This window comes from Monodelphis domestica, chromosome 1, assembly GCF_027887165.1.
Source record: "Monodelphis domestica isolate mMonDom1 chromosome 1, mMonDom1.pri, whole genome shotgun sequence".
NCBI lineage: Eukaryota > Metazoa > Chordata > Mammalia > Didelphimorphia > Didelphidae > Monodelphis > Monodelphis domestica.
In genome coordinates, this window is record NC_077227.1 from 99,687,391 (window position 1) to 99,703,155 (window position 15,765).

At 33.3% G+C, this 15,765-nt stretch overlaps 1 protein-coding gene across 3 annotated transcripts in view; it reads right to left on the reverse strand.

Moving 5' to 3' along the window:
• The window catches only part of ATRNL1 (attractin like 1), a 1,148,868-nt gene that overhangs the window by 1,048,318 nt on the left and 84,785 nt on the right, over positions 1-15,765 (reverse strand). For all 3 annotated transcript variants that reach the window (XM_001377496.5, XM_007478946.3, XM_056803697.1), the window contains exons 6-7: positions 14,876-15,050; positions 12,318-12,405 (exon numbers count right to left, since the gene is read on the reverse strand). In XM_001377496.5, the coding sequence (XP_001377533.4) occupies positions 12,318-12,405; positions 14,876-15,050 (263 nt within the window). The remainder of the gene's footprint in view (positions 1-12,317; positions 12,406-14,875; positions 15,051-15,765) is intronic.

Sequence of the window (15,765 nt, forward strand, 5' to 3'; positions counted from 1 at the left end):
CAGGTTATACTCCCATATACTTTCTTCTTAATCAAGTATTTTCTTTCCATATGTTTCTCTTTTCTATATCTCTTCTATTTAATGGGCAGCAGCAGATAAAATATCATCTATTCCTGGATGGTTTTCATTTTCAGAGTCTAGATGTCTAATCTTTGCTAATGTTTTTAGTTGATTTGCTCCTAAACCATTCTAGAATCTCTTAAGGAGTTGTAGATGAGGTGGATAATGGGTGTGGCAGGGACTTAAGAAAGAGAAAAGAGAGAGGAATTAAAAAATGGAGGACAGTATCTTATTGAACTGGCTACCTAAATGATCGAACCCATAAAGGGAGAAAAGTGCAGCCAGAATAAGGGGATGAGATAGAAGAATAAATGACCCAAAGGTCAAAGAGAGAGGGAGAGGGAAGGGGGAGGGGGGGGAGAGAGAGAGAGAGAGAGAGAGAGAGAGAGAGAGAGAGAGAGAGAGAGAGAGAGAGAGAGAGAGAGAGAGAGAGAGAGAGAGAAGAGAAAGAAAAAGAGAGAGACGGAGAGGGAGAGGGAGAGGGAGAGGGAGAGGGAGAGGGAGAGGGGGAGAGAGAGGCACTACGTGATTGAAGAAAAGGGAGAGTGAATAAAGGGTAGTACTTTTAATAGTGATAGAAGACTAATTTATGATAAATTTAGAACAAATGGAGCTTTTTTGCTTATTCTGTTAATTCCTTCTTAATGTAATATTGATGTGACATAATCCTGGCCCTCTTATATTTGCCCTCTAAAATATATTTTTTGTTTTCTGTATTTTATTTCTTCCAAATTCCATATTTTTCTGATACTTACATGTCCCCTACTGTGCTTACCCAGAATAATTTAAACTCAAATGAAATCTCATGAGTAACAGAGATGAATTAATTCCCTATAATTCTAATAACATAGCTGACTAAAATAAAAGCTATTCAAGATAAGACTGTACAATGTTAGCTGTATCTAAAAGAAGCATGAATTCATTTTATACACTTTGATATAAATACATAAAAAGGCAATAGTATCCTAATGGTAACTCTGTTGCTTTTCTACAATAAAAAGCACAGCACTTCCAAGTTAAACTATAGATTCCTACTAAAAGAAACAAGCACTATGAGTTATTTTCATTCAGTGTCAATTATATAGTCTCAATTTACTTTGCACCACCAACTCAGGCACACTGGATTCATACTCTCACTTTGGTTTGAGTTATTTAAATCTGAGTTTTAAGTTAGAAATAGAATAGTATCTTTTGTTTAAAAAAAAGTCATTTGTTTTGGTTTCGTTAGCATTGTAATAATGAGGGGAACTTAAAAGATGAAGGAACCAGAGAGCAGCTGTTTTTTAGGACTGAGTTCTGTGTGACACTTCCTCTTCCTCCACTAAGCTGAGCAGCTTTAAGTGTGTCAGTCAGTCAGACCAGAGGGTAAGTCTATTCCCCACTGTTTCCTTCTATTTGATTAATTAAAATTCCTTTTCTATTACATAGACTCTGAATCAATTCTGTTATAATTCAAAGTATCTAATTTATTTTGAAAGGAAGGGAGAGGGCAGAGAGAGAGAGGAAGGTTCCTTCTATCCTCTTTCCAACTTTTGAGGGCTTGACCAAAACTCTCTCCAGGAAATATGGCTTTGAATTTCCCCTAAGGGAAAGATATAGTCTCTATTCCAAAGGTTGTCTTCAGTTGGGCATGAAGAATTTCATTCAGTCCAATTGAGGCAAAGGGGTTTGAGATGAGTATTTCTCCTATCCAGCTCTCTCAGAGTCCTAGATAAGAAGACCAGAAACTTCTCTCTCTGGCTCCAGCTCCTTGAACTTGGAACTCTCCCATCCCTCACAGGTCCTCTGAAGGTTCCATTTGCCCTTTTCTGAGGCGTCCCTTCAAACTTCAGGTTTTCCTTGCTCTTGGCCATTCCCTTGTTCACAGCATGACACATTATCAATATAGCTTTAAAATGTTCCGCTTAGAGAGGTCTTTTTATTTACTTAAGTCTTTCAGAATTTGAAATAATTGAACCTTTCAAAGGATTTATATCATTGATGTGGGCATCTCTACCATTGTTGCAGATCATAGCCCATCCTTCCTCATTGTCTGTCTCCTGTACTTGCCTTTCAACAAATTCTTTACAAATTGCCACCCCAGTGTGTTGGGAGTCTTTCTGAAGGTCTCTTAACATTATATAGATATCAGTTCAGAACTCAGATTGGTCATCTCTAATTCCCTCACCAAATATATTACTAACCCATCTTGTTTTCCAGATAAAATAGACCTTTTATGTCACTTCTTGATAGAAGTCATTATAGGTAATCTTAAAAAGTGTTGATTATAGGGTCTTTTATATGGTATGCAATTTTTATTCCTAAAAAAAGTGTAACAGTCCATGACTTGTAGCTTTTCTCAACAGAATATTGATGTTACAAAGATCACTTTTTGATTCAGGGGAAAGCTTGAGATCATCAAAAGAAATATCCTGTTTCCCAGCTACATTTTAGCCATGTTCTCTATCCTATTTATTCCTGGACTCAGCTCTTGTTTCGTTGCAATGTCTATATGATATATGTGTACTCAAAGGACAGGTAAATGAGCTGTCAACTCAGCCATATATCATAGTCTGGTCAATGAACATTTTTCATCTACTCTTTTCAAAAATAAATGTCTTATTGATGCTTTTTATTGGTGTCATTTCCCAATAGATAAGAATATTCTTCACCTTGAAAGGATTTCCCCTAAAACAAGGAGGTTTAAGGAAACCAACACATTTCCTATGTCTCACAATGTATGTCCTAATATTTATCTATAGACTCATTTCACAATCAAGAGAGACAATGTATCAGTTACTACTTCCCTGGAATCAAGATTAGTTCATTGACCAATTGCACTGATCAAAGTTCTGAATTCTTTGAATGTTGTTTTTGCTTCATTACCCTGGAAAGTGTAAAATGTTTCTCTCATATAATTTGCTCTACATCAATTTATATGAGTGTTGATGTTTCTCTGAATTCTTTATATTCATTTTTTCTTACAAAACTAAAAAGTACATTTCTTCAATATAATTTTTCTTTATCTTTCCTGAATTAATGAGATTCAACTTTGTTTACAGTTATTTACTACCAAAAAAAGTAATATTGTAGGGATTTCTTTTTGGTATATGTAGGATCTTTTTTCTTGGTCTCTAATAGGTTTGGGGCATATGTCCAGTTATATGATTACTGTCCAAAGAATATTAAAAGGTTCATGAGTGTTTTAATGTAGTTCTGAATTATTTTCTATAAGTGGAAAGATCACTTCACATAATGATGATTTTAGAATGTATATACTGCTTTAAAGATAGCAAGGTTTATTAACATTATCTTATTTGTTCCTCATGACAACCCTAGGAGATAGGTGCTATTATTCCCATATTACAAATGAGAAAACAAAGGCAGACAGAAGTTGAGTGACTTTCCCAGAGTCATACATCTAGTAAGTGTATGAGACCAGATTTTAAATCTCTGATAACAATGCATTAATGTACCTATCTTCCCATAGTCCTGAATTGTACAAAAATTCAAAATCTCATAGGCCATCAATTTGGCACAATCACAGGAGAACCAATTGGCAGACTTTATTCAGAAGCAGAGAAGGGCCAGAAAAAATACAGGCTATAAGGTTCTATGCCAAGAATCAGAGCCCCAGAGGAGTCAAGAAACCTCAAAGTGGGAATGTTGGAAACCCCATGAAGCAGCAATGACCACTATAGCATGATAGAATTCAGAATGAGAACATGGATTGCAAAATGTCAGAAAGAATATTTTAAATTATGTAAACATAACAAGTACAAGCAGAGATTCAAAGGAAAAAATGTTTTGTAAGGTATCTAAAGTTTATTTTTTAAGTGTCCTGGAAAACACATAAAGGAGAGATCATTTAAACAAGTTCTGACCGTTTCTATTATATTATGAAAGGAGAACTTGGAATAAGAGATTTCAGAATGCAAAAGATATAGGCTTACAACCAAGAATAACTTATCCTGCAAAGCTAAGTATAATCCTATGGGAGGAAAATGGACCTTTAATGAAAAGAAGCCTTTTTAAACATTCTCATTGAGAAGACTAAATCTGAAAAGGAATTGTGCAACTAAAATTCCCAAAGAGAAACTTAGAAAAGTAAAATAATTTGAGTAATTTAAGGTGTTATTTTGTGATGTGGTGTAAAAAAAAACCAATTCTAATAAAGAGACATAAAGGAAGTATTCCATGAGAATCTTAACATCTTCAAAGAAATTGATGGAATAAAAAAAAAGAAAAGCAGTGGACCTAGAGATAGATTGTTCTATTCTAAAGCTTTTAATTGGGAAAGTGAAGGAAAGGTAAAAATTAATATACTACTATTGAGATAAGGGAAAAGGTATTTGAATTGGCTATTTCTCAAATTTGAGGAATTCAGGAAAAGTAGTAAACCAACACTGAGGAAGAGAATCACAGTACCAGATGAGTACCAGATGACTCTTACTCTTACATGAAACAAAACAGGCTTAAACAGAAAGAGCAAGAAAGAGAGAAAGTGTTTGGTATGGAAATATATCAAACCCAACAGGAAACAATCAGTAATAGAGAAGGGAGAATTAGGAGGGAAAATAATATCATAGAAGAAATAGCCACACACACACACAAAAGAAAACAAAATGAAACAAGCTTCCTAACCCTGCAAAAGAGATTAAAAAGTAGGTCAGGGAAGCAAAGAACTAGCATCTAAAGGGATGTCCATCAATTAGAGAATGATTGAACAAACTGTGGCACTTGAATGAAAGAGAATATAACTGTACCGTAAGAAATGACAAAAGAGATTTCAGAAAATCATCTGATGTACAAACTTTATAGAGTGATATGAGCAGAACAAAGAGAAAAATTTATACAAGGACATCATAAAGAAAAAAATAACTTTGAAACATTTAAGAACTTTTATCAATGCAATGACCAACCACATCTCCAGAGAAACTATCAGAAAGCATTCATTTCCATGTCCTTTCTAACCATTTCTCTACTGGCAAATGACCAAGCAATCTATTTTTATCACAAGCAATTTCATATGCATCTTAGAATGAATGAATGAATGAATAAGGGATAACTAGGTGCAAAATATTCTACATGGATTGTCAATGTCCATGAGAAACATTCATTCAAGTAGAAAGAAACAACATATGTAAGTTGAGGTGGCTAGGAAGGATATTTTGATTTGCAAAGTCACAAGGATTTTGAGTGGAGTTACTAGGTAGTGAATTGGCATATCCTTTCCAGAAGCAATTATAGTATATATTTGATTACTGCTCCCAGAATAAGAGGTTTAAAATGAGGAATGGGGGATGCATGAAGCGGTAGGGTGGATAGCAAAGAGAAATTTTATGGCAATAAGCTCAATGCTATTCCAAGCATCTCTATGGTTAAAAATTTGGATCTGGATAGATATATCAGGCTATGTGTATTTATTTGCATTAGCTGATTCTTAAATCAAGACAGCACATTCCCAGAGTGATAATTCCAAAACTAGCAGAAAGAAGTCACCCAGGTCTTTGTGTCAAGTCCACTTATCTAGAGAGAAAAACAACAGGAAGAAAGGTAGGAATTTGGCCAGGGTTAATGGTAGTAAAAGGGATCATGAAAAAATAATTATGTGAAGCATTACTGAAGCAGACTAGATAAAGTCAGTCATCTAACAATGTATTTCTGTTCATGCACTTACCCATGAGAACAATGCAAGCTTCAGAGTGGGAGTTCCAAAGCCAAGTGGTTTAAGTCTCCAAGGGGATGGACTTTCAACATCTAGTATTCAGGACTTTATATGGCAAAAAGAATGCCAGGTGGAATATAAAGTATAACAGACTGGCTAGATATAGTGAACAAACTGGCCATGTGAGTTCATGCACATACCAGTCAAAGGTGGAAAGAAAGCCCTAAGTACATTAAAATATTATATATAGCAGTACTTTTGTGGAAGTAAAGAACTAAAAACAAAGTAAATATTTTTATTGTAAATAGCTAAACAAATTGTGATGTATGAATATATAGAAATATCTGTTATAAGAAAAAATAAATATGAAGAATTCTGAGAAACATGAGAAACATATGATCTCAAGAAGAATGAGCTGGTCAGTGAAAAAACATGAAAAGTATATCAATATAAACAGAAAGAAAAATAAGCAAATATAAGTTATATAATTATGAAGACGAAATATCCCAAACACAAGAAAATGTATTCTACTTTCTTTACAACAAATGGAATTCATGTTACACATTTCCATTATGCTGAAACCAATTAAAATATTTTACATAATTATGACTTCAAATAACTATAAACATAACTTTGAATTAAAACTTCAAATAACTTGCAGATTCAAATAATGTGGCCAATTCAGAGATTCATTGTTCATATTAATAAAGACCTAGTGGCATTGCATATATTGTCCGACCTAGTTTATATATTGGTTAAAATTCCTGAACTTTTTCCATTTCTTTTTTGCTACAAGGAATATTTAGCTAGATAGTAGAGGGGGAGGAACATACTCTGAAAGAAAGGAAATGTGAAAATAAAACAATAAAAATTTGAACAAAACAAAACAAATAGCTCTTTAATTTTTTTACAATCTCCATAGTGAGGCTCTGTAATTTTTTAAATTAAGTTCTTTGATTTCCATAAGGTTTGGTTTATTGAGAGATCTGTTGGTTTCCTGTGGCTTTGCTTGCTTGCTTAACCCAATTGATTTATTATTTCTCTTGTTTGTTGATATATGCATATATATGAATATAAAATATAGGGGAAATAAATGCAAGGTAATTATAGAGAAAAGGCACCAGTTTCTGGAGGAAAGATCTGGATAAGTTTCATGTAAAAGGATAAAATGAAGTTCGTCTTTGAATTAAACAAGGAATTTTAAGAGGTAGAGATAAGAAGGAGGTACATTCCATTGGTAAAGGATAAGCCAGTTCAAAGACAATAATTCAGGAAATAGAGTATAATGTGAAGAAGGCTAAGAAGATTAGTTTGGCCAAACCAAGGACAGCATGAAGGGTAGTAATGACTAGAATAAATTGGAACCAGGTTGAGAATTACTTTAAGCATCATATAGAGGTAATATTAATTCATTCTAAAGGCAATGGAAGCAACATGAGTTTAAGAAACAAGGGAGTGATATGATCAAACTTGGACTTAAAGAAAATTGCTTTGGTAGCTACGTGGAGGATGAACTGATGAAGGGACACACTTGAGGGAGGGAAACCAAATCAGAACTTATTTTATTAGTCCAAGAGAGAGATAATAAATGTTTAAACTAGAGTTGTGACTCTGTGAGTTTATAAAAATACATATGCATGAGGTGTTGCAATGGCAAAATTAAAAATATAGAAACCAACTGAATATAGGATTTGAGAGGGAAGGAGAGTCAAGAATGAATCCTGGGAAATTAAGGATGCTACTGCCCTTGAAAGAAGTAGAAAACTTTCAAACAAAGAGTGGGTGATCCTGAGAAAAGTAACAAATGGAGTTTGAGAAGCCCATCTTATTTGAAATGTCCAATAGGCAATTTCCTAAAAGATAAAGTGTCAAAAGATATGGACAGGCAGTTCTCAAAAGAAGTAAGCCAACTTATCATATGAAAAGATACTCCAAATAATAAGAGTTGTGCAAATTAAAGTAATGCAGATGTTCTACTCACTCTCAACATGATGACAAAGATAGCCCCACCAAAAAAGACAGCAATTTGTTGCAGGGGCTATGGGAAGATAAGCATACTAATGCACTGCTGGCTAAGCTGTGAGCTCTTCCAATCATAGTGGAAGGCACCAAACTGTTTATACCTTTGGACCCGTCAGTACCACTACTAGATATATACCTCAAAGAAATCCAAAAGGGGCATGTGGAGCAGGGAAGCTCATATGTACAAAAATATTTATAATAGTATTTCACTTGTAGCAAAGTACTAGAAACAAAGTAGTTATCCATCAATTGAGAAATGACTTAAAAACCTAGGCTAGATTAATGTAATGGAATATTACTGATTCTTAATAGATGAAAAAAGGGATAGATTCAAAGAAATATGGGAGTCCTTGTATGAACTGATGAAGACTGAAGTGAATAGAACCAATAGAACAATTTATAAAATAAATACACAAATGTATAAAATAAGGGAAACAACTATCAAAGAATTATGAACTATGATCAAGCCAACAACCAATAATGACATCAAAAGATGATCAAGAAAAATTCTTGGCAGAGTTGATGGATTAAGGAATCAGAAAGAGACATATATACCAACTTGTTTGGTTTGACTATATTTTTCTGCTACAACAAAGGAGGTTTGGGGATGAGGTTTGGGGGGAGAGAATTATGAGGGAGTTTTCAAGAATTTCAATGATATGAGAAAAAAAGAAAAATTTCAATGAAACATATTTCAAAAAAATAGAAGAAAAGGAAGTTAAAACAATACCACAGTGAAACAACAATAATGAAGCTATCATTTTTAATGTTACATGTCATAGAGATGGACCATATCATATACGACCTTTTTTCTGCTGTTTGTATGACTAGTATTCATATCTCATGATATTAAGCTCATAAAACAGAACTTTTTTTTCAATAAATGTTCAAAAGGCAGCTGATTTTAGAACTGAAGATCATGAAAGAGACAAGGGATGAATATATAGATGACCTGGGAGTTATCAGTATAGAAATAATAATTAGATGGGTAGGTGGTACAGTAGATAGAGCCCTGGACCTGGAGTCAGGAAGACCTGAGTTCAAATATGACTTCAGCCTCTTACTAGATATATGATCCTGGGCATGTCCATTGAATTCCTCACCTCTAAAATTGGATAATAGCCCCTACCTCAATGGTTGTTGTAATGATCAAATGAGATAATATCTGTAAATTGTTTAGTACAGTGCCTAGCAGCATAGGCACTAAATAAAAAGCTTATTCTACTCCCTTCCCTAGAGAATTAATGGGAGTCATTGTGGCCACCAAGAGAATAGAGAGGTCAAAGGCCCAGGAACAGAGTCTTGGGTTTGACAAAAGTAAAATATGATATTCATGAGCTCATAGGTTCCATTGAGCTGGAAAACTCTTAAAGACCATCTCCTTTATTTTAGAGTTGAGGAAACAGGTTCGTGGAGGGTAAACGACTTGTCCAAGATCACACAAAGTAACAAGCATCAGAGACAAAATTTTAATTCTGGTGCCGGATAGGAGAAGCATTACTCTTTCAACACAATCATTTAAAGATTGTTTTAATATAATACAATATATATAACAAAATATAATATCAGTATAACTACTATTATATATAGCAGTAAAAGACAAATTTGTCTTAGAATCACAGCATCTCACAATTGGAAAGCACTTAAGAGATCACCTAGAGTTGCTCATTCTTGATCAGTAACCTCCTCTACAATATTAAGACTCCATTGGCTGGAATATCTTCTAGTGATAGAAAACTCACTATGACCTAGTGTATCTCATTCTATTAATAGACTATCCCTTATATCAAATCTCAGGCTGTTTTTCTAAAATTTCTACCCATTATTTCCAACTTTTTCCCACTGAGACAAAGTGAATAAATCTAATTGCTTATCTATATGATACTCTTTCAGATCTCTAAAGGGATTTATCATATTCCTGTTAAGTCTCCTCTAATCCAACTAAATATTCCTACTAACCAATTTTTGCATGACTTAGATTCAAGTCCCCTTGCCATCCCACCTATGGAAGCTCTCCAATTTGTCAATGTCCTTCCTAAAACATAAAACTTAGAGCTGAAAAAAATACTACAGATATAGTTTAACCTTGTAAGATTGTCACAGTCTCCATTCTCATCCTGGACATTAGGTTTCTATTAATGCAGTCTTAAACGACATTACATTTCTTGGCTACCATGTCACACTGTCAACTCATGTGAAATTTGTAATCCACTAAAATTCTAGTGCCTTATGAATTTTAACTTCTTTTTAGCTCAACCTTCCCAATCCTTTAAGTGAAATGATGAAATCCTAGCTAGGGATGCAGTACATCTGAAAAAGGTTAAGTATAATTCATGGTGACCAGAAATTTGCAGATCTGATCAAGAGTTTTTTAAAAAGAAAATAAAGGAAAATCATTATAGCATGCTCAGACAAAATTTTTAAAACTGAATACCATAAAGAACATCAGGCTTGACTTGGGGAAAAAAATAAGAATCCATAAGTTTACAGGGGAAAAAAAATTGGAATTAACAATTATAGCTTGAAGTATGTGAAGATTAAGTTGTAATCCACTGATTGTAACAATGAAGGTACTTAGCGCTTCCTTTATAGTGAAGATAGAATTGTAATCCCCAGTTTATTTTTAGATTTAAATCCCTAAAAGTGTTAATTCAGTATTTGAAGTAGATCTACCCATTTTAACTGCAAAAAGGTGTGAACTAACTACTAAAGGTGTGAACTAACTACAAAAGGTGTGATATAACCAAAAAAGGTATAACTAACCACAAAAAAGATGTGAACACCCATTTCATACATTGAGTGGGAGGTATATGACCCTCTGTGAATGAGTGGGCAGTCCTGGAGAGGAACCTCTGCTGTGATTGGTAGATGTGAAATTTAGAGGAGGTGACACAAGAGAAAAAGATCTTTAAATAAAGGACCACAGAGGCCAGATGGATATAGATCAAAGAACTCTGACTCAGAGTTGGGACTGGAGGATCAGTCTCTCGAGCTTGGAGTGAAGAAGAGTCACCGGGAAGAGAGACTGGAAGACAGACAGTTGGACTTGGCTGTGGAACTGGACCCCTGGAAGAGCTCCTGTAGTAAACCTCAGACTGCTTTCCTTTTAGAAGGTCACTGTGGTGAGTGAAAGAGGCTGACTTAGTTCCTTGCCATTTCTGAAGGTGTGAACCTCCAAGAAAGGCCCATCATCTTCAGACTCCTTTTTTCCCTGATTAGGGTCTTAGAATTTCTACCTGGCTCAGAGGAAGCAGGAGTTTTTTTTCTCTCTCTCTCATTCCTTAATTTCTTCCCTCTATTGTAAAAATAAACTACCACAATTCCATTTACTTGAGTAATTCATTTAGGGATTTAGAAATTAAATCCCTGGTGACCACCAATTTAATATTCAAGTCCAACCATGATAAAATTTAGTAAGTACTATGTCATGACATCTCAAAAAAATGTAAGATTTTGAGGGCCAAGATTATATTTCATTTTGTCTTTGTGTCTATAGGGCTTAGTAGAGTGCCTTGCATATATTAGGAACTAAATAAATGCTTGTTAAGTTGGGATTGGATTAAAATGAATTACTAACATTCTGAGTAACTTGAGGAACCATATTTTCTAATTATTTGTTATCTTTCCCACATTTCCTACATTACTAAAAAAAAACACAACAACAACAACAAAAAAAACCTTGCACACACCAATTGGAATACTGGCATTTTTTATTTAGCTCATTCAAGTTACGTTCCAAATTTTATTCTAAAAATTTTAGATGGGAAAAAAACACAAGAGGAGCTGAGAATTTCTTTTTACACTTCTAGATTAACATTGGTATGATATAAAGGAACTTTTTAATTCTAAAATATGGTTTAGTGCTCTTATACTTAGACAATTTTCTGCCATTATTATGGGAAATTGCACTTCAAGGTTTTGGTAATGATTTGAACTATACAAGAATAAGGGCAACATAGGTACCTGAACTACATGTTGCAATATTAATGGATTTTTGCCTTTTATTTAAGCTGTTCAATTTAATTTCAAATGCGTCCTTTAAAAAAAAATCTACATTTGGGCATTTGGCACTAAATTCACTTCAATTGTTTCTGGAGTTAAGGAATAAAGGGAAAGTACTTAACTACAGGAAAATACTTCTCATACTGTAGGAAAAAAATAATACTATTAATTCATCCATAATGGAATTTCTCTTGATGAAAACCAAAGCTTAAATATCCTGCACCATTTGAGGAGGGATGAGAAACAGATGTCACAAAGTACTTACTTAACAGTTCTTCCTTCATAAAATTTTAATCTTAGAAAAGGAACTATTGTCTTTTCAAGAGAGGCTGGTTTTGTGAAATATAGGCATTAATCTGAAGGTAAAGGCATATGAATTTACATTATCTGCAAAGCATTTAACCTGCAGAAATGACAGGTCTATATCATGGTCAGAATGATTTAAAAGTACCAGCCAAACCTCCAGAGGATGCTGAAATATTTATTATCATTTGAATTGTCTAAATTTCATTAAAAAAATGTATGTACATGCATACAATCATACAGACATACACATTAATTAAAAATTAAAAAGGAAAGTTCAAACCTGATATAAAGCAAGAGAGTGTCCATATCTTTGGAGAGGTCCCCTTGATAGAGGCGCCACATTCCATATACTGCTTTCTAAATTGTAACTAAAGGATACATGAAAAAGAACCATATATTAGCATATCTTTGAATTTAACTCTGAAAAATCTCACCTGATTTTCTTTTTACTTATATACTATCCCAAAATATATTAAGTTTAATAACAAAATAGTAATTCAAATTTATGTCCTAGAAAGTTTTATATAGAGCAAAATGAAAATGAAATTGTTCTTTGCACTTAACATTCATTATCGTGATTTAAGGAATCACTTGCTCTGCTCATATACTGGACTGTCAGCATACCACTTACCCTCAACCCAACTTGTGCCAGACCTTAAAGCATCAGGGAAAATCAAAAGTTCCCTTATTTAAATGCAGATACTATATTACTTCATCTTTAGATCAAGACATCAGTGGGAAGGACCTGGATTTCAAGTGAGAGAACTTGTGTTCAAAACTCTGCTCTGTCATGTACCATACCTCTGTGACTTTGGGCAAATTATTTCATCTCTCTCAATCTCAGTTCCTTCATCTGTAAAAGGACTTAAGTAGATGATCTTTAAGATAACTTTCAATTCTAATTTAATTGTCCTACAAAATAAGAAGTATCTTTTTCACACGAAGTTAAGGACTTGCCTCTAGAATAAGAATTTTGTCTTGTCATTATTTTCAATTTAATCTTTATTGTGGAGAAGCTTAATACATATATTTTATATAAATTTATTTTGTAATACAGTACACATTCCACTCCAGAACCATTTTTATGCTTTAACAGGTCATTGGCACAATGTACACAATGATGAGGCCATTATTTAATTTTCTTTTAACTAATTTTGCCTTGGAATATTACCACTCTACACTAGTCACTTTCATCCATTTTTGAAAGAAGTCTTGATTTCTTATATTAACAGTTTTAATCTCATTAATAAATGTAAATCAAGTTATAAATGGCACTAATTATCACTTCTAGAAGCTATTAAAATGACCCATAGCTGAACTCCATTCAAAATAATGAAAAACATATTTTCTCTCCATGAATTCAGCAACAAAATTATTTCTAATACAATTCCTAAATTTTAAATAAAACTACAAATCTGATCAAATATCATCCCATGAAGAGAATAAGGTTCTAGAAAAGAGAAATGGAACTATTCACTTAAATAAGAAATACAAAATTTTTAGACAAAAATATCCAAGGCTGATTTTTAAATATTTAATTAATTCAAATAATGATGCTCAACTTTCATATCACTAAAACCTCAGGCATTTTTCAAAAGCTATGCTTATTTTCATAGGTTGTTTTCTTTTACCATATATTACTTTCTGCCTCCAGATTCATGGGGTTTTTTTTATGTTTTCAGGTTCACTTTACAGTATCTTAACAACTTTTTGAAATTCATCTCACTACTCTTAGCTCTTAGCTCACTACTCTTACTCTTTTTATTTGACCCTCATATCATTTATTTAGAATTCTTTCTGCTCACATAAACATTTCTCACACTATTTCCTTTCATCTCCCTAATATTCCATTTCCTTTCTTATGACATGAGATATTTCAATCAAACTCATGAATCAATGTTTTCCTTCTTCTCCATGGTGAAATTTCGCTCATTCCCAAAGCAAACGTTAATTTCTCACCTCATCTTGCTGAATCCTCCCCTTTCTGATGTCTGATGTTAGAATCATAGACTATTACAATAGGAAAGAACCTTAAAATCTCACCAGTAAATCTTACAAAGTAAAAACTAAAACCCAGAAAGTGTTTGCCCAACATTTTATACACTGTGGCAGAATTGGGCCTAAAAACCAGGTATAAAACCAGGTTTTCACCCTACCATACCATTCCTTGTGGTAATACAGCCCTTATAATAAGATATAATAAATAAGAGCACAACAAAAACAAAAATACTACCACTAGTAGCAACAACAAAAATACATATTTGCCCAGCAATGTAAATTCTTGCACCGTCCACTAATGAAGGAAAAGTGGAACATTTCTTCTAAGAAAACATTGTTTTCTTCTCAAAAGTGTCATAGTTCATTCAAAATACTTATTTTTTTAACTTTTAAACCACATGTTCATATAAACAAAAATTTTAGCCTGAAGATGAAACTCTAGAAAATTTTAAAGTAATTTCAAAATAAAAAGTGGTCTAAAAGTTCATAATAATTAGTAAAGGTATGACTTTTCTCACTTGAAAATGTCAGGAGTTGGAAAAATCCTAATATCTTAATCTTTTTAGAGTTTGGGGGGGTGCCTCAAAACCTAGAATCTCTCATTTTAACACCAATCTACTTTGGGAACTCTAAAATAATAATACCAAACAAGTAGAGATTCATGATTATATGATATTTTTATATACGTATATTTTTCTAATAAATCCCAGGTCCCCCCTACAAAATACCATCAAAATAACTAAGGATTCAAATTAGAATGCAAAATGTGGGGGAAGCATATTTATATAACAAAACAATTTCTAAAATAGTTAAATACAAAATATTAGAAAGACAACTTACTTTAAGACCATTTGAAAAGAACTGTAGTTAAAAGTATATCCACCAATCACCCACATAAATTTTCCATGTAAAACTGCCTTATGTGAAGCTCGACCGACAGAAGGACTGAATGGTTTTACATTTGGAAGGATCCAATAGGACTCCGTGGAAGGTACATTCAAAGAACAATCAGGACCTATTTTTAAGAAGATACCATGCAATAAAATTTTAAGTGATACAAATACAAAACATGAATTAAAAGAGTTAAAATGATCAAGTCTTCCCACTGATAAAATGTGGTTTATAATATATACCTTGTTTATAATTTATTTTTTAAAACTGACAAGATCAAATTATTATATGATCTGTATTATACTTATAAAACATATTCCATCACAAAGTAAAGAAAATTATCTGTATTATATACAAATTCCAATTTGCCTTAGTGTATACTATATTGTACATTTGCTAAGGAAAGGTAATACTTCTATTTGGGGCCCCCTCCAAAGTCCTACTACTCCATTGCCTCACTGAGGCCTATAGAGGTGGCTTCAGCTTCTCAAAGATTATGAAAACAGAGCACAAGCTATAGTGTATATAGTAGGACATATGCCATGCTAGAAAGGCTTTCCTTTCTATCTATAGTCCTTATGCTAGATTATATCTCCTGCCCAGAAATAAATCTAAGAGTAAAGAGGTTCACCACCAGTTATTTGGCCATTGCAAACCCTGTAACAAAGCAAAATAGGAAATAGTCATCAGTATTGTGCAGACCCTTCCAGCTCCTTCTGAGACAGCAGAAAAATGGGAAATAGGTGCTAAGACATGCAGTTTTGGGTATAATCTATAAATATTTACTGCAGTTGGTCTAAACATAAAATCCTTACTCAGTAACCAAAAAGTCAACATGA